The following is a 21,626-nucleotide window of genomic DNA, read 5'->3' on the forward strand; positions in this document are numbered from 1 at the left end:
AAAGATTTATTTATTATGTATACAATGTTCTGTCTGCATGTGTGCCTACATGCCAGAAGAGGGCACCAGATCTCATTACAGATGGTTGTGAGCCACCATGTGGTTGCTGGGAATTGAACTCAGGACCTCTGGAAGGAAAGTCAGTGCTCTTAACCTCTGAGCCATCTCTCCAGCCCAAGATTTAAAGTTTTTGTCATACAAGTCTTCCACTTGTTTGGTTAGAGTTGCTCTGAGATATTTTATGCTATTTGCGGCTATTGTGAAGGGTGTTGATTCTCTGATTTTTTTTCCCAGCCCTTTTATCATCTGTGTACAGGAAGGCTACTGATTTTTTTTTTTTTTTGAGTTAATCTTGTATCCTGCTACACTGCTGAAAGTGTTTATGAGTTGTATAAGTTCCTTGGTAGAATTTTTGGGATCACTTATGTAAACATCATCAGCAAACAGTGAGAGTTTGACTTCTTCTTGTTCACCAGTGTCCCGGGACTGGGTTGATTTCCGGGACCGGATTTGCTCCTAGCTTCTGCTCCCAATGGAGCTTGTTTCCTCAGGCCCTCTCTGTCCTACGTAGCTCATTCAGAGCCACTCCTGTGGAATTTGTTTCCCAAGGTAGAGTTCCTTGCTTTGTGGCAAATGTGGCTTAGGTTACAGGCTTTGACTTGTATCTGTAAGTCTTCATCTGGATTCCCTCCTGCAGAAGTCCCTGGGTTGGAGTTGGACCTGGAAAGGTTTCTGGCCTCTGAGGTCCCAGGCTTAGGTGCGCCCTGACTCGCAGAGGACCTGCTTACTCCCTTAGAGGTCCTAGACTCGTGCTGGGATCCCTGAGGTTCCAGGTTCCTGCCTATTCCCTTTGATGTCTTAGACCAATGCCCAGACCCACAGAGGTACTGCTCAGGCCTACTCCCTCTAAGGACCCAGACTCAACACCTGGCCCCACCAAGATGTCTGGTTCCTACCTATTTTGTTGGAGATCCCAGGTTCACTCATACCCAGACTGGCAGAGGTCCTGGCTCAGGCCTAGTTCCTGTGAGGTCCTAGACTCACGCCTGGACCCTCAGAAGTCTCTGGCTCACTCGCTCAGCAGTTACTCTCCTGTACCTGTTCGGGTGGAGATCGCTGACTCTGGATCTTTTCTTTGGCTCAGTCCTGATCCGCCAGTGTCCCTGGACTGGGTTGGCTCCCAGAACTGGATTTGCTCTTGGCTTCTGCTCCCGATGGAGCTTGTTTGCTCTCTGTCCTAGGTAGCTGGTTCTGTTCCACTCCGGTTCTGAACGGTGGAGATGGCTGACTCTGCGTCAGGTCGCTGGCTCAATCCTAACAAAAATAATTTTATGATTTGCAGTCATCACAATGTGAGAAACTATAGTAAAGGGTCCCAGCATTAGGAAGGTTGAGAACCACTGCTACTGCTCTAAGCTCATGACCTTGAGATCAGGATGGACACTGTATCATGACCCTTTTCTCAAAAGAAAAGCCCAAACAACTACAAAACACAAAAACAAAAGAAGAATCTTTGGAAATTGTGACCCATTCCTGCCAGTCCATTTTAAGCCATTTTATTCATGTGAGGGCTCTCTTGAGAGTGTGTTCTCTCTCTCTCTCCCCCTCCCACCGAGGGTCTCCTTTTTGACAGGGTCTAACTGACTGGCCTAGGCTCACTATGTAGATCAGACTGATCTGGAACTCACAGAAATCTGCCTGGATATTAAAGGCATGCTCCACCACGCTAGGCAAGGGTTCCTTTGGAACTTCCTTCTGTTGGCCGTCCTGACATGTGCTTTTTTGGGTATCCACACCTCTTCCTTTTACTCCAAACAATCTCAGGCCTTTTTCCTACTGTTCTCTATAGAATTCTGTCCCTACACTTCTGTTGTTCCCAGTATCTCCCTCCTGCTTGATTTTCATCCATAATATCCTTCTAACTTACCCCAACATTTAATTATGCCTGCATTTGGCCACCTAATTTAAATCTCCAAATTAAGTCATGGGTCAACTTCTGTCCTGTGTCCCCAGTACCTAGAACCACATATGGATAAATATTTGCAGAGTGAGGCCTTTTGTTCCATCCAGTTGTTATTGTGACAAAGCACACTTTGTCCCTGCCTTTCTCTCTTTTCCTAAAGCACATGCAGCTCTATAGCTTGTGCAGTCTTTGATGACCTGAACTTGCAACAGTGTTGCATTCAGAACTTACTTTCCCTGTAGGTAGAAGCAGCAAAGAAAGCCCACCACACAGCATGCAAAGAGGAGAAACTGGCCATCTCTCGAGAAGCCAACAGCAAAGCAGATCCATCTCTCAATCCCGAACAGCTCAAGAAACTGCAAGACAAGATAGAAAAATGCAAGCAGGATGTCCTGAAGGTAAACCCCACCCTCGCTTTGTCTTGTTGATGTCAGTGTCGCTTATTCTCCCATGTTGCACATAGTTGAGCCTTTTAGAACTGTTTGATTTGGTGGCTAGATGAGCATAAATGACAGTAAAGCATCCTTGTCCTCGTGTCCTTAGAGATGAGCACTTGAGCCTCATCTTAGCATAGGCATTGCATCTGCCTCAGCTAAGGACAGAGCCAAGTGCCAGACAGGTGGGAGAGTGTGGTCTTTGTGTTCAGGGGAACAAGTTAGTTTAGGTGGCTTCCCAGGAGATACATTTGAGAACAGCTGGGATGATAGAGGGAAGAGCAGCTTGTTCAGGGTACAGAAATGAGGATGAGCACATAACCAGGGCTAGAGCACAGAATGACCATTGCTCTTTATAACCAGGCAGATCTAGGAGCTTTGCATATACTGAGGAAGATCTGGAGCCAAGGAAAAGGGAAGAGTGTGGCTGAAAGCTGGTCAGACTAGGTTCGAGATGTGAAGGGAAGGCTGCAGAGATCTGAGGATTAGATGCAGGTTGGAAGGAGGGTATGTCTGGGAATTCATAAGGAAGGTAGACGTAGAAGAAGCAGCGGCTTTGTTCCTGCCACCCGGCTCCCGCCTGCCTGGCTAGCTTATGCCCCGAAATAATAACACACAAACTGTATTCATTTAAACACTGCCTGGCCCATTAGTTTCTAGCCTCTTACTGTCTAACTCTCGCATCTTGATTAACCCATTTCTAATAATCTGTGTAGCACCACGAGGTGGTGGCTTACCAGGAAAGAATCAGCATGTCTGACCTGGCGGCTGGCTCCATGGCATCTGCCCTGGAGAGGAGAGGCATGGCGTCTGCCTAACTTCCCTTCTTCCCAACATTCTGTTCTATTTACTCAGCCTACCTAATTTTCTGTCCTATTAAAGGGCCAAGGCAGTTTCTTTATTAACCAATGAAATCAACAGATAGACAAATGACCTTCCCACATCAGGTAGACATTAGAGAGAGGCAGTTGTCCTGTGACCACACCAATAGCAAGCCTCAATAGCAGAGGTTACAGGAGCTAGGTCTTTTAGCTAAGAAGAGTGAGAACATACGTCTTAATATCCAGTGTCGTGCCTGGTAGCCCTCCTCTTCTGCTGTGAGGCGGTCCTATCTCAGTGGGTCAATGTGAAGGTCACATGGACATGAGTTTGTCAGAGCACTTTCTAATCTAATGTGCCTCAGTAGTACAGAGAGAGCTTTTACTTCGAAGATCCCCGAGTCACAGGAATTAAATACCAGCTGGCATCTTGTCTTTGAGAAGTTCCTGGGGGCTGGACTTCTAAAATCCCCTTGGCCACTGCTCTAAAAGTGATGGCACAGGCCCATGTTCCTGCCTGAGTTTATAGGAGCAGATGAGGGGGTTCACAGCAGGCTTTGTCTCAACAGTTGGCAGGTGAGAGTGCTGAGCAGATTACCTACCTGATACCCTTGCCGTACCTGATAAGGCTTGGCATCCCTTTGGATTGTGTGATGGCATTCCTGCTTTGTGAATAAGGAGCCAAGATCAACGAGGACAAACACTATACTGCTCTCTAATGTGAGAGCAGGGATTCTGACTCCAGAGCCTGCACTACTGTTTTCAAAACCTTTACTCCTAGCAAGGAGAAATGTCATCTCCATAAGGGTCTGTGACTCAAGTAGCCCACAGCCCACTGGGGGTCAGGAACTGAGGAACTTTTGGAACAGCCTCAGGTGAGAGATCTGCACCTCCATGGAGTGGGTACTTGAGCTTAAGAAACATAAGGCCCGGGGAATGCTTAACGCCCTTGTTAGGATCACAGGGAATCTGCTGCCTAGGAAGGTGTTTAGAAGGAAAGTAAAGCACATGCGTGCATGTGTGCATGTCTGTCTTTCTGTGTAAAGGAAGGAGAGAAGCCTTGTTGTTTTTCACCATACAGAGATAGGTGCTGCTCAGTACGATGCTTTCTCAGAACAGACCTAGAGTATGAGAGGTCTAACTTAGAAAGTGTCATTAAGGAGACAGACACTTGTAGTGATTTCCCTTTTGGAATTCACTCTCCCTAGGTGGTCTCAGAGCCTGAGTGATCCGCGTAGCCCTAGAATGCTGGAGGGGATGCCAGCTAACAACAGCTGTTGCTCACAGACTTCCTTCCTGGCTAGGCAGGAAATGTATCTTGCAGTGTTCTGTTCGTCAGAGAGGAGGATCACACCAGGAGTACAGCATTTCTGAGGGGCCATTGAGAACTTTGTACATCTCTGCTAGTGGATTTTCTCAATAGTGATGACCCTGCTTGGTCCCTGCTTAATGTTGTGGACAGGACATAGCCTCAGAATAATCAAGTGGGAAGGGGGAATGCAGTAAGAGGAATGTCTGTGGTTCTCCAAAGGCTTCTAGAAGCTTTGTGCTCCTCAGTACTGAGTGAGGGTTTATGATCCAGGGCTCCTACACAGTGCTTCCAGTTTAGAGCACAGGATAGGGCTAAAATTGTCAGGCTGTAGCCAGAGGGTCTGTGGAACTATGTTCTTGCATAAGTGACCTTTCCTTTCTTTATAGAGGACCCAGCTTGACCATTTTTAAGTTCATAAAAGAGCAAGGAACCAGATGCCAAGAGATGGGCAGAAATGGGAATGGGGCCCAAATGTGTGTGGAACCTGCCTTAGGAAGTCAGTAAAAGTTCCCAGAAGAGTAGTCTCTTTAGGATGTACAGAAAGGGGTGTCTGAGTCCTGGGGTAGATGGCGTAGATTTGTTGCCCAATGTAAGAAGACAGGGAAAGTTGTTCCAGTGACCTGGGTGCTTACCTGAAAGTGTGCACGCATTTGTGTAGAGCAAAAGTAGTTTCAGGCAGACCAATAACTGTCTTCAGCTCTCATAGCCTCTTGATGTAAAACCTTGTGACAAATCAGTGATTAGACTCTAGTCCCTCGCTTCATCCTGGAAGGTACCTGTCAGCAGCACACACGGGCACCTGACCACTCAGGTAGTCAGTTATTGTCACTCTGTGTAATACATGAGAAACAACTTGAAGGAGGAACAGTTTGTGTTTGTTCAGTCTCAGAGGCTTTAGGAAGGTCCACCTGGCTCTGTTGTTCTGTACTTTCTAGGGGCAAATAAAAGCACCATGACAGTGGGAGCATGTGGTAGAGAAGGCTGCTTACCTCTGGCAGACAGAAACAGCACAGATAGGAAGGATCGAGAGACAAGACAGATCCATCAGAGACATGGTCTCTGAGACTTACTTCTTCAAACTGGGCCCTGTCTCCCAATAATCCATTCAGCTGTGAAGTTTTTGATGAAGTTAGAGCCCTTATAAGCCAGTCAGTATCCCGTCTGAATGTTGGTTTGACCATCTCTCGCCCATATCTACCTGTTTGGACTTGGCTCCAGTGAGAGGCAGAGCAGGCTTAGAGAGAGTGACTAGCCATGGAGAATAACAGGGAGTTCCCGGATGGAGAATGCTAGGCTCAGAACTCCGGCTTCCACATTTGGAATCTGGGAGGCCTGAGAAGCAACGGGGCATCGTGGTTAAATAGAGGTGGGATGGAAGCAAACCTCTGTCTATGCCAATTTCAACATAGACCAAGGACAAGTATGAGAAGGCCCTGAAGGAGCTTGATCAGACCACACCTCAGTACATGGAGAACATGGAGCAAGTGTTCGAGCAGTGCCAGCAGTTTGAAGAGAAGCGCCTGCGCTTCTTCCGGGAGGTTCTACTGGAGGTTCAGAAGCACCTGGACCTGTCCAATGTGGCTAGGTAAGTTTCCCTGAGACAAAAAAAAAAAGAGAGAGAGAGAAAAAAAAATTTCCATCCATGTGAGACACGGGAAGGCTGGTATTGAATAGACTAAGGTGTTGCATGGCAGCCTTGGGGGTTGGGACAATCACCCTGAGGGCTTTTCACACAACTTTCTGAATGCTCAGAGGACCTATTTGCAGAGCCAACATCCAGCCACAGAAGGCTTAAGCAGGGCAGGCATGTTGGGCTTGATGTTGCCAGCTCAAAATGGGTCTGGGCAGCAAGGGAAACTGTTCCGGTGCCACAGCCAGGACCAGCATTCTGAAAATCCACTTGGGCTGGTGCAGCATTGGCCAGGCCTCAAGTCTTCTGCCCCCAGGACAGTCCCTTGTAGACGTTTTCTCATCCCTGCTGCCAGCTGGACCATTGACATCTTGGTGACTGTAGGTCCTGGGGAGGCCAGAACAGAAAGACACTCCAGTTTGACTTATGACATGGTGTGCCTGCATCAGGAGAGACCCAGAAAGCAGGACAGATGATGGGATAGAAATCTACTTCCTTCATCCATCTGGCAGAATCATTGAGAAATGAATGTCAAGTTAAAGCTTGTTGTCAGCAGAAAGTGACATCCCCTTTGTCTCTTCTAAAAAGATGGTGAATAGTCATGGCTGCTCTGCTGTTGTTTCATCTCTGTGACATCCTAGAAAGTAGGCAGAACTGAGCTGATGAGGAAACTGAGCTGCTACACAGTTTTTAGGGGACAGGAAAAGAGACAGGGCTGGGACTGTATCCTGCTCTTCTGTGTGTGAGGTACCTTCCACTGTGTTTGTACTTGGCTGTGGCAAAGGCCTGAATCAGCACAGCCTGTCTCTCTATTCCAAGCCACAGGGAGAGGGATGATACACGATGTAGTCACTCCTAGGGCTGCTGTAACAGAATCTGGGCTGCATGGCAGAAAACAAGGGAAGCTCGCCACTCAGTTCTAGAAGACACAAGTGAAAAACCAAGGTGTGGCCACACTCCCCCTGAAGGCTAGAAGTGCCTCTTCTAGCTTGTGGGGTCTGCCACAGTCCTCAGCTTTCTAGACAGCTGCCCACTTCTCTCCAGTTCTCTGGCCATCTTTCCCTGACTATGCAGTATAGATTTCTCCTCCTTTATAAGGGCTGCTGTCCTTATAAAGGGGCCACTTTACTGAACCTGCTTTAAGTTGTTCACCTCTAAAAGACCCTGTTTTCAGCAAAGGTCACCCCCAAGGTTAAGACTTCAGTCATTGTTTTTGAAGAATGCAATTCAATCCCTAGATATTCAGCACTGAAGGAAATTGAGGCTCAGAAAAAGTAAAGACCTGCCTATGTAGATAGTAAGTGACCTATCAGGTACAGCCAAGACCAAGTTATTGAAACAGGAGGCAGGACTAGGCCTTGTAGTTCTGCCCTCCTCCCATACTACCTTTCACTTGGGGAGGGAACCTCCAGCTCTCCTGAGAGCAATGGAGGAGGGGACATTCTGACATTCTCCTCTAATGGCTTCTATCTCAACATGACCTGAGCCAGGGGGACTGCACAGTTGCTACCCACATAGCACTCCCAGGATCCGACGCAGGGCAAGTCTCAGTGTGCCACCTGGTTTGGTGTGAAACTTACTTGTTGGTGGGTCCCAGGTTCTGGAGGATGGTGTCTGCATCTGTACATGTGACGGCTCGGAAATGGCATTCCTGTGTCTGGGAAACAGATTTGTGCAGACTGCAGAGACCATCATGCAGGCTACAGGACCTGCTGTGGCTGTGAGAATGATGGCTGGGCCCTGCCTTTTGTAGAGCTGCCTTTCTGTCTCTGATTTAGCTACAAAACCATTTACCGAGAGCTGGAACAGAACATCAAAGCAGCTGATGCCGTAGAGGACCTTAGGTGGTTCCGAGCCAACCATGGGCCAGGCATGGCCATGAACTGGCCACAGTTTGAGGTAAGGAGGTTTTGTATGCCTGTAACTCTGCCCACCTGGGAAGTGACCGCTACCCCTGTAGTTAAGCTTTGAATGTTGCTCTCACTTCCTACTTTGTCTATGCAGTAGTCATGACTGGAGCAGTGTCTAATGTCCCAGTGCTGTATCTGAAGTCCTCAGCTGCTCTCACTCACCATTGGCGTCCCTTTTAGTCCCAGGCAAAAACTTGTGTTTACCCCCCAGCCAAGGTATCCAGGAACTGAAGTGCCCAGTCTGTCCCTCAGGCCAAATGTTGGGCCACAGGTGCTGCCAATATCCCTGAGGTTTTCACCTTGTCTATTTTTTGGTGGCTTTTTCCTGCCTTAGGTTGTAAATCCACGAAGCTTGTCTCAAAGTTAGTTTGCCTATTCTCCCATTTTGTGGGCCTTAGTGCTGCAGTATCTTTATGTTACAAAATCCAAAGGTCTATGTATCTTTAGGCTAGGGTTTGATCACCAGGCCCACCCAGCTCCCTGACAGCTGTGTAAAAGTGGCCAGAAGCCCCTCCAGCCATGTTCTCTGAAGGAAGGCATTCTCTCCTCATTCTCTTGGTGTGGTGTGAGCCCTGACCTTGCAACTGCTGGTAGGAGTCTTCCACGCTGGGCACGTGCCTCTAGGGTGGCTATGGCTTCTCTGGCCTGATAGTAGCCAGAGCCCAGACTGCATCTGTCCTTACCCCTTAGCAGCAGTGGGACTTGGGCAAGCAACTACCCCTTTGTGTGGCTTAGTTTTTCCATGTTAAAGTATGAATAGCAACCTGGGGTTATTGAAAGTCATAACCTGATCTGTGTTGGATTATCACATAGACCTAGGCTCCCTGCAAGTTCCTCAGCCCTTTTTGACCAGTATTTGTCCTCACCCCCACACTAACATTTTTTAGAAATTCATATGATTTCTCCAAATTGTGTCCCCTGCATCTGTCTACTGGACAAGAGGCTGCAGACCGTAAGGGTCCCTAGGAGACACTAGAGTCCACGACCTTTTCTAGTAGGCGTGGCCATAGAGGAAACAGCTCTTCTAGTGGCACAGCTCTGGGAAGAAGTATGCTGAGTGGTACCTGAGGCATAGCTCGTACTCAGCTTCAGTCTGCTTGTTGCTGTAGAGTGGCGCAGGACACTGTTGTATGTGATACTTTCCTGCTCCTTCCAAGGTGGCTACTATTTCAAAGAGGGCAGCAGTGAGGAAGATGGGGCTAATTGTCCTCCTGGAGAGAGTACCCTGGCTAGAGTCTGTGGACCACTCTGTGGTCCCTGGCTGGGGAACCAACCCTCCTGTGTTCCTTGTGTTCACGTTGATAGTTGTTGCCGGGTTGTCTCTGACTTTCTCTAATGAAGTTGTTTTCGTTTTTCATGCCACAAGGATGAAGTAAGTTTCTGTTTTATGATTAACTTATAGATTGCCAAGCTCCCTGCTGCATGTAGTCAGCCCACTTAATTGCTTGTCCGTAGAGGCCCCAGTTCTATGGGCAGAGAGGATGGCATTAGTCCTTTCTTCCAAAGGTTCTGGCACTGGTCCCACCAGTCCCCAAGAGCTGCCTTGTTAGAGTCCACTCATATTCAGAGGTCACTTGGAGAACTTGAGATTCCTGAGTTCTTATCCCACTATTTCTGTCAGTACACCCATTAATAAATAGATGAGGTGACTTGGATTGAGGTCAGTGGCCCAAGGCTATGAGCCACTCTTTATGGACCTTAATCTCTCTTGATCTCTCTATTTTCCCACCTGACAAATCAAAAGGTTGGTTTAATGTAGCTAAAATGCCCTGTGACCTTGATAATTTGTAAGATGGAACAAAGCTGTACACTAAGGCAAATTGGATTTAAAATTTTAAATTTAAAGTGTGTGTGTGGTGGCGGGGTGGGGGGATTCGGGGCGGGGGGACACCAGAATGCCACAAGTTAACTTTGTAGAGTTGGTTTTCCCCCTTCTATCTTTACATGGATTCTGGAAATAGAAATTGAGCTGTCACTCTTTCAAGGCAAATACTTTTCTGTTTGACCTGATCAGCCATCTCACGGGGTTATAATCACATTTGTTTGATAAATGGAGATGGGAGGTAAGGAGAAATCATTAAGTGCATAAATCCACAGGATTTTTCTGGAAAATCAAGACCTAGCCCCCTTTTCACTTATATTTTTCAACAGTTGGTGAAAGTCCCTTGTTAGGAAAACAGGAAACCTGTGGGGACACAAACCCTCTGTTTCTCTGCTAGCTGCCAGCATGCCACTCTGATCAAACATGATTAAAGGTCCCCTTTGGAGACTGAGCATTCAGTGCCCACCTGTCGTGTCTCATTTGCTATGCCATAGCCACCTAGCCTCTGATTTTATTTGTAGTTCTGGCTTCAGTTTTCCTATGTGGCAGGCATTCTCAGGACCCTTCAGAGAGCTGACAATCCTGTGACCTAGAGTTTAGAGCATAAATGGAAAAGATCCTTGATTCTCAAAGACTAAGCTGTGTACCTCATTCAGGCTTCCCACCGGCTTGGCTTGCCTACATGAGAGGCTCAAGTCCCCCAGAGCCCATGGCATGGTGGGGTGATAGCTCCTAAGAGCCGTGGTGAGTAGGGAATGGATTAGAAGGCTCTTCAGGACAGTAAGCATTATCAGCCATGGTTGCGTGTTTCAGTGGTGTGTGTGTGTGTGTGTGTGTGTGTGTGTGTGTGTGTGTGTGTGTGTGTGTATGTTGCTAGGGATAGATAGAATCCATGACTATACAGACTACCTGTATGCTAGGCAGGCACTCTACTACTGAACTACCTCCCTAGCCTCCGACCTGGTTCTGTTGTCACTGTCATGTCCTATAAAGTGTTATTTCCTGTCAGGGTCCTGTGGTTAAATGGGTAGTGACTTTCATAGCCTTTAGGCCCAAGAGGCAGTTTTAGGTTTGCTGGGAAACAGGAGAGCAGAGGTCACAAGACTGAATGTTACTAATAGCTCAAGGTGGGCAGCTGCTGGTTGAGCAGATATTTTGGACCACTATGCTTTCCCAGAAATGAGCCTCCCATTTCTTTCCCGTGGCCTGCTGCTTGCCTAGGAGTGGTCTGCAGATCTGAATCGAACTCTCAGCCGGAGAGAGAAGAAGAAGGCTGCTGATGGTGTCACCCTAATGGGAATCAACCAGACAGGGGACCAGTCTGGGCAGAACAAGCCTGAAAGGTGAGTGTCAGGCACAGCTCCAGTCCAAAACTGACTATCTGAGATCTGCTGGTCCTGGGATGCCACCAGCTTGAACACTTGGATGATTCCACATGTGACGGAGACCCCAAGAACAAATATTCTGGGAACTCTGAGCTCTGGGTGAAGCATCTCTCGATTCTCTTTCTGCTCGCTGCTGGAATTCCTGAAAGATCTAGAGAATGCCTTTTGCTCATTGTGCCTGTCCTGGTAAGGGAGATGCCAGTGTTAACTGCTTGTTTTCATGTCCATGGTGCAGCCCTGGATGGAAACAGCAGATAGAGACACGATGCCAGTAGCTTCATCCTGTTTGGACTGCTGTATTCAGGTGCCAGTAGATGCAGGACAATGGGAAGTGCTCACATGTCCCCTTACATAGTGATAGTTATTTCTGAATAGGCTTGAGGTGTAACTCAGCTGCAGGTCATTTGTCAGGCAAGCAAAGGGCCTGGGTTCAGTTCCAGCACCATGAACAGAACACTCCCTTGTCCTCAAGACAGAAATCTCTGACTTCATTGTCTAAAAAGACTTGTGGATTGGAGGAGTACCAACTGTTGTTGTTAGAACATTCTGCAGAGTATGTGCTGTAGAACTTGGCTAGAGGCCTCTGTTCTGTGCTTAGGTAATCGTCACCATAGCTCAGGTTTTAGTTAATAGGCTTGGGGTATAACTAAGGCACTAAGCACACTACCCTCCCAAGCTCCCCAGTCACACATGGCTGGCCCTGCTCAGCTGCTGTGTTTGGAGTCTGTGAGAGCTCTATCTTGAGGGCTCAGCCTCAGAACCAAACCATTTTCTTCAGTGTGCTCAGTGCTAGGGGTAGGAAGGAAGGAACTGGGACTCAGAGGAGATCCTGTGGAGAATGCACTAGTTAGTGCACAGCACCAAGTCCCTCAGAAAAGTCAGCTAGATCGAGGAGCCCAGGAGGGCAGAGGGGTCAGGTGGTATCCAGCACACTGCCAGCCAAGGTCACTCTGGTATCTGAGGGGTTTTCCACTGTCCCGTGGTGGCTCTGGTGTGGTAGCTGCTCAGTTTTAATGCTGCCCAAAGCCCTGGCCACTGGTGTGGGTGGCAGTTGTAGCTGAGGGAGCCAGTACATCAGCCCAGGGTGACTCTATACGTTTTTCTTGTAATGTCTCCCTGATAGTTCTCTACACTCTGCAGCCCCAACAGCCCGCTCCCTAGCATCTAGTGTCTCTCTGGTTAACACTAAGCTGGGAGATAGTTGGCAAAGTTTCAAGGAACGTTTGACACCAGAGCACTAGAGGGCCTTGTGTGCAAAAAAGTTTAGTGCTGACTGTGGAAACTCCAGCACCAGGGAGCTGCCATTGGCCTAGTTAGTAGTTAAAAGAAGCGCTGGAGAGCTGGGGGGCCGCTACCCCATGAATACAGTCCTTCTAGGGCTACTGCTTCCTAGGAGCTCCTCCATCAATTTTTCCTACTGACTAAGCCCTATGTGGGAATAAGGGGATAGGAGACTTGGAGAAACCCTGAGCCCGGAAGTACTTGTGCACCTGTGGTAGACTTATAGATGATCGCAGTATAGTGACACATCAAAATATAGCCACATATCCTACTAAAATAATCTGTTAGTCACACAGCACCCTCCTTATCAGATGAGGGAGGAGCTGCTATAACTCTAGAGAGACTGTCACTATCTTCTGCAGCTGGAGTCACCAGGGCCCCCAGTGGGCCCCACACTGTGATCCCTGAAAGCTCTCTTTCTCCCCCATAGCAACCTTAGTGTCCCGAGCAACCCTGCCCAGTCCACGCAGTTACAGCCCAGCTACAACCCCTTCGAGGATGAGGACGACACGGGCAGCACCGTCAGTGAGAAGGAGGACATTAAGGCCAAAAAGTTGGTGAACACACACTTCGCTCTGACTTCCACCTCGCTTTCTGTGTGTCTCCTTTCTCTTCTATCCAGGGGTCTCTTGGGGTCTCACCCCTCAGCACTTCAGCAATGCATGAGTCCTGCAGGACCTGGGCACCTGCCCTGTGCATTCCAGACCTGCTGGGACAGTCAGGCCTCTCCACCTCTCTGGGAGGGCACAGCTAACACTCTTTGGTTGCTTTTCCTCTGTCCTTTGTTAACCCTTTAAGGCCTGAGCAGCACTACTACAGGAAGACAGACAGGCAATCTAAGCCGGGGAACCTGCTGAAGGGGGTCGAGGTCTACCTGCAGGCATTACTCTGGGGTTTTGGCAGCTCCCCAGCTTCTCTAGGGCCCAGGATGAGTGTGGATGGCATGAAGGCTCAGGGGCCTGGCTGTACCTGCCATTGGGGCAGGAATTGTGGGTGGGGACCTCATGTCCTCCCTCAGTCCCGTGCGTGCTGAGAGCCTCGTGTGCTCTCTGTTGCAGTGTCAGCAGCTATGAGAAGACTCAGAATTACCCTACTGACTGGTCTGACGATGAGTCCAACAACCCTTTCTCGTCCACGGATGCCAACGGGGACTCTAACCCATTTGACGAGGATACTACCTCAGGAACAGAAGTGCGAGTTCGGGCCCTCTATGACTATGAGGGGCAGGAACACGATGAGCTGAGCTTCAAGGCTGGTAGGTGACCTTCCCAGGTACCCACCCTGGGTGTCTTTTCTTCTCATGTGTGGGTCTTAACTACAGTACCTTCCCCCTGCCAGGTCTTCACACATCCCTTGTCCCAACAGGGAGATGATAGTGTGTTGTTCATGTTGGGGCCAGTTGAAGGCTGTCTGACTTGTGCTTGGTTAGCCATTGCCCTTCACTGTCTGCTATTTTTTATAGGTATCTGTGTGCTGTTAATTATATTAAGATCTCTGTGTTTTGATGTTTATGTGGTTAACTTGTCTCTTTGCCATGGCAGAGGGTTAACTATCAAAGCCACCAAACTATAGCTACAGTCCCTCTTGGATACTTACCTTATTGTTACCTCGTTGTCTCTGGTTTTCTAGGCAGAATCTTCTTGCAAGAAGCCATGCTTGCAATTTGGCCTGTCATTAGAAGCAAGATTATAAGAAAGGACAATAGTGACTTAAGTGTGTCCTTTAAAGCCTTTAGGGGCTAGTCAGAATGCCATCCCTGACCCAGAACTCTGTCCCTCCTCTTAGCCGTGTAGCTTGGGTATCTCATGCTCCCTACTAGTCCTCCCATCTATCCTCTTGGCTACTGTAGACTTTGCTGTGCTAATCTTTTTAGCCCCTTGCCTGTATCCTCACTGTGAGCCAAGACAGTTTTCCCTTCACTCATGCTTTCTGCATTCTGGGCACCTTGTGTGTTAGCACTCAGGCCTCGGTGGTCTTTTCATCTGCGGATGGAAGTATCTAGGGAGAAGATCCAGGACTCTGCCAGGCCAGCAGTAGCTCAGGAAGCAGAACCTCAAAGGGCCAGAGGATACCTTGAACCACCACACAAAATGAAAACATGGGGACATGTTGCTAAGCAAGGCAGCCTGGAGCACACAGGAAAGGTGCAAGGCTGGTGCTATTGCCACCTGGACCGCTAGTTGCTCCAGGATTACTTTGAGAGCTGCTATTTTCAGATCACAGTGGTCTCTGGAACAAAAGCAACAAGTACAGTTTAGTAGTGAAATATCCATGGTCTTGTCCCACCTTCAGGCGGCTCCCTGACCCTCTACCCTGGAGAACCTCTGAGGATTCTTGTAGAAGCATGTTCTATATCCACACAGGATTAGGATGCATAGGTGACTTTCTGTGGTCAGTGTCACCCACCCTGTCACTAAGGCTACCCTCTTTTTTTCTTGCAGGAGATGAGCTGACCAAGATAGAGGATGAAGATGAACAGGGTTGGTGCAAGGGACGCTTGGACAGTGGCCAGGTTGGCCTATACCCAGCCAACTATGTCGAGGCGATCCAGTGACAGGCCATACATGGGCAGGCTGGCGGAGAGACGGAAGTGGGCAATTCAGGAGCTCCGTTAGCCTTGACCTGTGCAGTGATACCTCTAGTGCCCCCAGCAGCCATGTAGGCATCCACTCCACCTGCAAAAGATGATGGTTCTGTTGTTCTTGGCTTCCTGGTGTGGTTTGAAGGCAGATGAGCTGGTGATTTCACTAGGGACTTGGCCCCTTTCCAAGCACATCTGGGCAGATCTAGGCACAGGAAGACACGGTCCAACAGCAAAAGCCAAGCCCCTCCCTATCCCTACCAGCTCTCTGAATCATGGATCTGCACCTTCTTGCCCTTGCCTCTCTTGAGTCAATGATGGATCACACTGATTCTTGTTCCACTGATTATTTTCTCTGATGAGTCCCTACCTGCAAGTTCAGTGAACAGACTTCAACGCCATTTTCTGAGTAAAGAGTTTGAGGTTTTAATTTAAAGGCAATGTACAGTTATACTTTTTATATGCTCTTCCAGTCACGTAAATTATGGCCTAGATTGATCTGAGTGAGATGTTCTCCATGTAAGGTGTCTTCAATTCTCTGCATTGTCCAGATGTGGGGTTGCTGCAGCAGGGGTCAGTGGCAGTGCCAGTTCCAGGGGTAGTGTTATGCAGCATTCCCCAGCATCACCATATTTAGAAATTACTTTCACTGTATTCTTGCTTCAGTTTTTCAAGTTAACAGTTTATTAGTGATTTGGAAAGTTAAAAGAAGACTAACTTTTCAGAGCAGCTGCATCTATAGATTAAGATGCTTTACATTAGACTCATGTCTTGATGTATATCTGTGTATATTATTTGATATCAGAGGATCTATAAAGTTCACCTACTGTTAAAATGAGATTTGGTGGCTTCTGACAGCAGGTATTGTCAACTGCTTGAAGCCCATGACATTGAGGCACAGGCATGGCTGGCCAACAGCCTCCTTTCAGTTAAGATATGGCTCTGGCTTCTGAGTGGAGGCTGCTGAGAAGACTTAATTCTCCCTGGCCAGAGCTCCAGCTCCTAGGTCTTTGCAGTCGTCACAGGCTGCACAGTCCCTGTGCCACTCACTGGAGAGTTAGAGGGTTCTACCCCCAGCACACATCCCTGTGGGTACCCTTATTCTCAAGTCCAGTGGGACTGTCCTGAGCCCCAGGGATAAGCTCAGGGAGGGCCTTTATTTTGTTAGCTCAGACAGTGGGCAGTGTTGCACGTCAGCAACGTGTGTCTTCAGTGTTGCCGTGAGTGCCCTGTTGCACTGTGGATGTGTGTCATAACAGCTTATCAGCAGAAATCCTTGTTCCTAAGCTATAGTCCTTAACTTTTAGAAATTCCTTTAAATGTATAGTATTTTAGAACAACAACAACAAAAAATCAATAAACAGTTGATCTTGTGCGTTTGACAGGCCCTTTGCTTTGCATCCACCCTCATGTTCACACAGCTGATAGACGAGACCTGTCTCCCTTGGGTCTCACCAACTGGAACTGGGCAAGATCGAGTACACAGGACCCCTTCTCAGGGCCACGTCTCAGCGTTCCTGCCACCAGAGACTGAGGACTTGAGGCACCTTGGGCACCTGTGTGGAGGGCATTCTGGTGCCACTCTCTCCCCTGACCTAATAGAACAAGACCAGCAGCCACTCTTCCCCATACCTGTGTACCTACTATGTGTTGACCCTTGTGTGCCACTGTTTTGTTTTCTCCCAATAACTGTTCTCTGGGTGTAATGTGATCAGTGCAGGTCCCCTCCCAGCTGGTGCTAGGTGCACAGAGAACCTCCAAGAACCCTGTCTTCTATTGGGATCAACTGAGGAAATAAAGCTGGACTTGGTAGCCCTGACCAGTCTAGATAGAAAGTCCTTGTCATGGTTATGATCACATAGGCTGAGGACCAGGACCCATCACTACCCTTGGCTGCCCTTTCCCTAGCTCCCAGGTTGGGATCCCCTTGGCCTCCCATAGCCCCTGCACTGGATCAGAGCTGTTTGTTACTACTCTTGAAGAGCACTAGGGCCCCTAAGCTGACTCTAGGTAAAATGTAGGGAGCCTCAAACCCTACCTGGGCAGGAGCTCCATGGGAGCTAACAAGAAAACTCTATCTGCCTAGCCCTGCTCCTGTAATATAAACATGGTCCAGTGACTTGTTGGGTTGGGTTCTGCTACAGCCAGAGCAAAAGCACTGGTCTTCAAAGGACTCTGCAGATTGACGACAGCTATTTGGGACCATGAGCTTTGGCTTGGCCTACCCTGCCCTAAGAAGCTCGTGTGGCTGGGTTATACCAGGCTATTGGGACAAGCCTATAGGGGACTGCTCGTAACTCACAAGGATGGGTAAAAAAGGTTTGTAAAGGACCCCATGGTTCAAGGGTAAACAGGCCACATGAGAGGAAGGTGAGACTTGCTCATGGACACAACAAACGCACGGCATATGAATCAGGTTGCCTCTCCTGCTGGGAAAGGAGATGGACTCATTTATCAACGAAGTAGTTATTCACAAATATACACACCCGGCATTTATTGAGTACTTACTGTGTACTAGGCTCCAATAGCCCAAGTATAGAACAACCAGTGGGTACCCTTGGGAAGATGCCAAATCAGCCCTGGGCTAAGAATGTCCCTGGTCATAGATGATTCTGGAAGTCTCCAGATACTAAGACAAGCAGATGAGGCAAAGCACTTCTGGTCCTTACACTGTTTTCCCCCCAATTTCAGTACCAAGCATCCCGAGTCCTTTCTCCCCTCTCCATTCTCCCATTAGGAGATCAAGCTGGACTGCAGACAGACAATGCCTTGACCCTGGCAAGTACCTGAGCCTCATTGTAAAGGGTGATCAGTTAGGATGACTGCCAGGCTGGCTCCCTGGGTAACACCTGCTCTTTGAGCTGCCTATTTTACCGCCGTCGTCGCTGCATAGGTCAAGCACTCTCCCCCTTGCTCTGTTGCACAAGACCTTGCCAGAGCTGTTGTCTGAGGTTTTCTGTCCTGCCTGGTTCCCACAGTCGTTAAGTCCCAAAGAAATCACACAGAGGTCTACATTAGTTATAAACTGGCCCATGAGCTCAGGCTTCTTGTTAACTCTTATAATTTATATTAGTCCAATATATATATATGTTAGCCCCGCATGGCTCAGTCACATCTTGCTTCTGTGTCTGGATAGGACTGCAGAGGGAGCTTCCCTCTTCCCAGAATTCTCCTGTTCTCATTGACCTGCCTCTACTTCCTATGTGGTTGTCATGCCTATACTTCCTGCCTGGCTAATGGCCAATCAGTGTTTATTTAAAACATAATTGACAGAATATAGACACTTGTTCCCATACCACAGAGCTTTTTGGGAGACAGGGCAGTTCTATGCCTCCCAATCCATTTTCCACATACCTACAGGAGGGAGACACAGGCCCCTTTCTGGACCCTGGCCACCCATATAAATGGGTGGGTAGCGACTTCTCAGACCCATCTGTGTGGTCCTCCCTCTAGTAGAAAGAGGCAGAAGGGCCCTGGGGCCAGGATGGAACCAGACCCAAATTAACCACATTGGAAAGAACCAGAGCCAAGATAGAGATGGCTACAAAACACTGCAGGCTGTACCAGGCCGAGCTCAATCTGGCCTAGCCTGTGAGTACCAGACTCAGGGCCAGAACACCACCACTACATGTTGAAATATGAACGGCGGGGCTGCGTCCCCAACACCCCGGCCGCTTGGCTAGCTCACGCCCGAAATAACCACGCAAACTGTATTCATTTAAGAACTGCTTGGCCCATGAACTCTATCCCTTGCAGGCTAATTCTCGCACCTGGACTAGCCCATTTCTAATAATGCGTGTAAGCACCCCAAGGTGCGCTTACCGGGAAGATTCTAGCCTTCGTCCATCCTGGGAGAGTGGAGCATGGTGTCTGTGCTCCAGAGAGCAGTCTCTCCGGGAGCAGAGCAGAGTCTGACCTCACTTCCTCTTCCGCCCAGCATCCTATTCTGTTTTCTCCTCCCACCAATACTTTAACCTATGAGGCCAAGCAGTGTGTTTATTACTTAACCAATGAAATCAACAGATTGATATATGACACTCCCACATCAACTACAGGATACATGTGTCTCTGATACCTGTTTTCTGACATCCTGCCACACTGATGGTTTTTCAGAAGGGGATATTGGCAAAGGTGAGGGCAAAGGAAGCCCTTATCTTAGGATTAGTGCCCTTATAAAGAAGGCCCGAGAGGTCCTGTGAGGACACAGCTAGGAAGCACCATCTAGGAAGTGGCTGGTATTTGCTGTCAGGTGTAACAGGATCCTGTGCTCAAGCTTGAATCCTGTTGTGTGACCCTAATCCCCTGAGCCCTTGCAGAAAGCTCTGGAGTTCCCCAAGCCTTGCTTTGCTTGTCACTAGGATAGAGCATTAGGAGTAGACATCTGTATCTCACGCCATGTGATACCCTATCCTAAACTCTTACATCTACTGACTTGTTTAATTTTCATGGCAGCCCAGCACACTAGGTAGTGTTAGCTTTTTGTATTGATAAAGAGACTGGATCACCGAGAAGCAACTTGACCAAAGTATAAAAGCTGCCACCAAACAGTAAGCTTCGGGTCAGGCATGATAGCCCAGGCTCCTTCAAGCTAGACTGTATTGTTGGCCTGGTAGCAACCTGCTTCGGAGGGCACAGTACTGGGCCCCTTGCCTGTATGCACTGGTTCCCATTGCACTCGGAGCCTGGCATGGTGGGTGCATACTTTTAATCTCAAGAGGCAGAGACAAGGGGATCTCTCTGAGTTTGAGGCCAGCCTGATCTATGTGGTGAATTCTAGATACATAGTGAGGCCCTGTCTGAAAAAAAAAAAAAAAGTCACCCAGCTAGGCCAAGAGTCCCCAGTTCCAGAGCCATCTGATTTGAAATGCCTCTCCTCTCTACAGCCCATCAGTACAACTCTCCCCTTGTTGCTGCCCTTGTCAGTCAAAATAGAGAACTCTCAAGTTTTCCCATCTTCCTAGTCAACTTCTTTATACCCTCACTTCCTGGAAATTACTACTGTTTCTTGAACATGGTCTTATCTAGCCCAGGCTAGCCTCAACCTCAGAAACAGTCCGCCTGCCTCAGCTTCCTCACAGGCATGAGCTGCCATGTATTGACCTATTTTCTCTTTATAGTTCTTGCCATTTCCAAAATGTATTATGAGTAGGATCATATAAAAGGTAGCCTTTGGGGATGGAGACACGGGTCAGTGATTGAGAGGATTGGAGTTAAGATGTCTGGAGCTCCCAGAACATACCAGGTAGGTGTGGCATCCCACCTGTAATTCAAACCTCGGAAGGCAGAGGCGGAATCCTTCCTTAGAGCAAGATAGGAACACGCTGACTAGCTGGACTAGAACTGTCAAAATGCCCCCGGGTTTGGTTGAGAGACCCTGCCTCAAAGAATAAGGTGAAGAGCAGTTGGGGAAGATTCCTAATGTTAATGTTGGGCCTCCACATGCACATATATTCAAAGACAACCAATCTGCACGTGTGCATGCACTCAGGTGTGAGCCTGCATACACATGTATACTACATATTTATGAAAAGGAAAATTGGTCTTCTTTCCATGTTACCATTTTGAGATCCACACATGTAGTTTTGTGTGCTAGTGCTTTGTCCCTTCGTATGGATAACTCTAACTACGCATAAGAAACTTCCATTGAAAAGCAATTTATTCATCCAGTTGAAGGCTATTTGGTTTGTTTTTAGTATTTGAGGATAATAAATTCATCTGTTGTAAGCACTTAAGGACAGAATTTGGGGTCTTGGAAAATGGTTCAGTGGATAAAGCATTTGTTCTGCAAGCACAAAGACCTGAGTTGAGATCCCCAGCACCTATATAAATGTTGGATTAGACATAGCAGCCTGCCTATAATCTCAGCGTTCAGACAGTGAAGACAGCAGATCCAGGGAGCAGGCTGCTAGCTAGACTAGCCGTTGGGAGCTCTAGGTTCAAAGCAGAGGCCCTGCCTCCATGAAAAGATGGGGAGTTATTGGGAAATGCCTTGAGCTACCATAACCAAGTGTGCACGCATGCACTCACACGCCGAGGAAAAGTACAGGGTTTTCTGTCAGTGTTTCATGTCGATTATTTTTTGCCTCAAATTACAAATATACTAATGAAGCTAATCCATTCATACCATTAAGAGGTAATGGTGTTAGTTTCTAATGTTTTTTTTTTTTTTAATCCAGCAACCAATCACTAAATTTGTTTATTTGTTGAGTTTTTCAAGATGGGTTTTTCAAGTGTAGCCTTGGCTGTTCTGGAACTCACTCTGTGGACCAGGATTAAAGGCATGCACCACCACTGCCTGGCAAATCACTGTATTTTTCAGTGTCTTAAGAGTGCACCACCTGAGAGTACAGAGGTTAACAGCCAAATGAGGCGGCTCATAATTCAGTGAGTTTATTTCCCGATGTGTCTGACCCACACAGGAGTTTCTGTGGTCTCTTTTTTTTTTTTTTTTTTTTTTTTTGTTTTTTTGGTAGGGGTTTTCTTTGTGTTT

At 48.0% G+C, this 21,626-nt stretch overlaps 1 protein-coding gene across 6 annotated transcripts in view; it reads left to right on the forward strand.

Moving 5' to 3' along the window:
- Pacsin2 (protein kinase C and casein kinase substrate in neurons 2) overlaps window positions 1-16,509 on the forward strand; it is a 100,473-nt gene extending 83,964 nt beyond the window's left edge. For 5 of the 6 annotated variants that reach the window (XM_050129029.1, XM_050129020.1, XM_050129046.1 and 2 more), the window contains 7 exons: window positions 2,206-2,361; window positions 5,937-6,112; window positions 7,936-8,056; window positions 11,111-11,232; window positions 12,986-13,108; window positions 13,614-13,810; window positions 14,997-16,509. In XM_050129029.1, the coding sequence (XP_049984986.1) occupies window positions 2,206-2,361; window positions 5,937-6,112; window positions 7,936-8,056; window positions 11,111-11,232; window positions 12,986-13,108; window positions 13,614-13,810; window positions 14,997-15,109 (1,008 nt within the window). In that variant the 3' untranslated portion in view covers window positions 15,110-16,509. The remainder of the gene's footprint in view (window positions 1-2,205; window positions 2,362-5,936; window positions 6,113-7,935; window positions 8,057-11,110; window positions 11,233-12,985; window positions 13,109-13,613; window positions 13,811-14,996) is intronic. The other variant, XM_050129061.1, reaches the window with a different exon arrangement.
- The last annotated feature ends 5,117 nt before the right edge of the window (window positions 16,510-21,626 follow it).

This window comes from Alexandromys fortis, unplaced genomic scaffold (assembly GCF_014885135.2).
Source record: "Alexandromys fortis isolate MF-2015 unplaced genomic scaffold, M_Fortis_MF-2015_v1.1 scaffold_28, whole genome shotgun sequence".
NCBI lineage: Eukaryota > Metazoa > Chordata > Mammalia > Rodentia > Cricetidae > Alexandromys > Alexandromys fortis.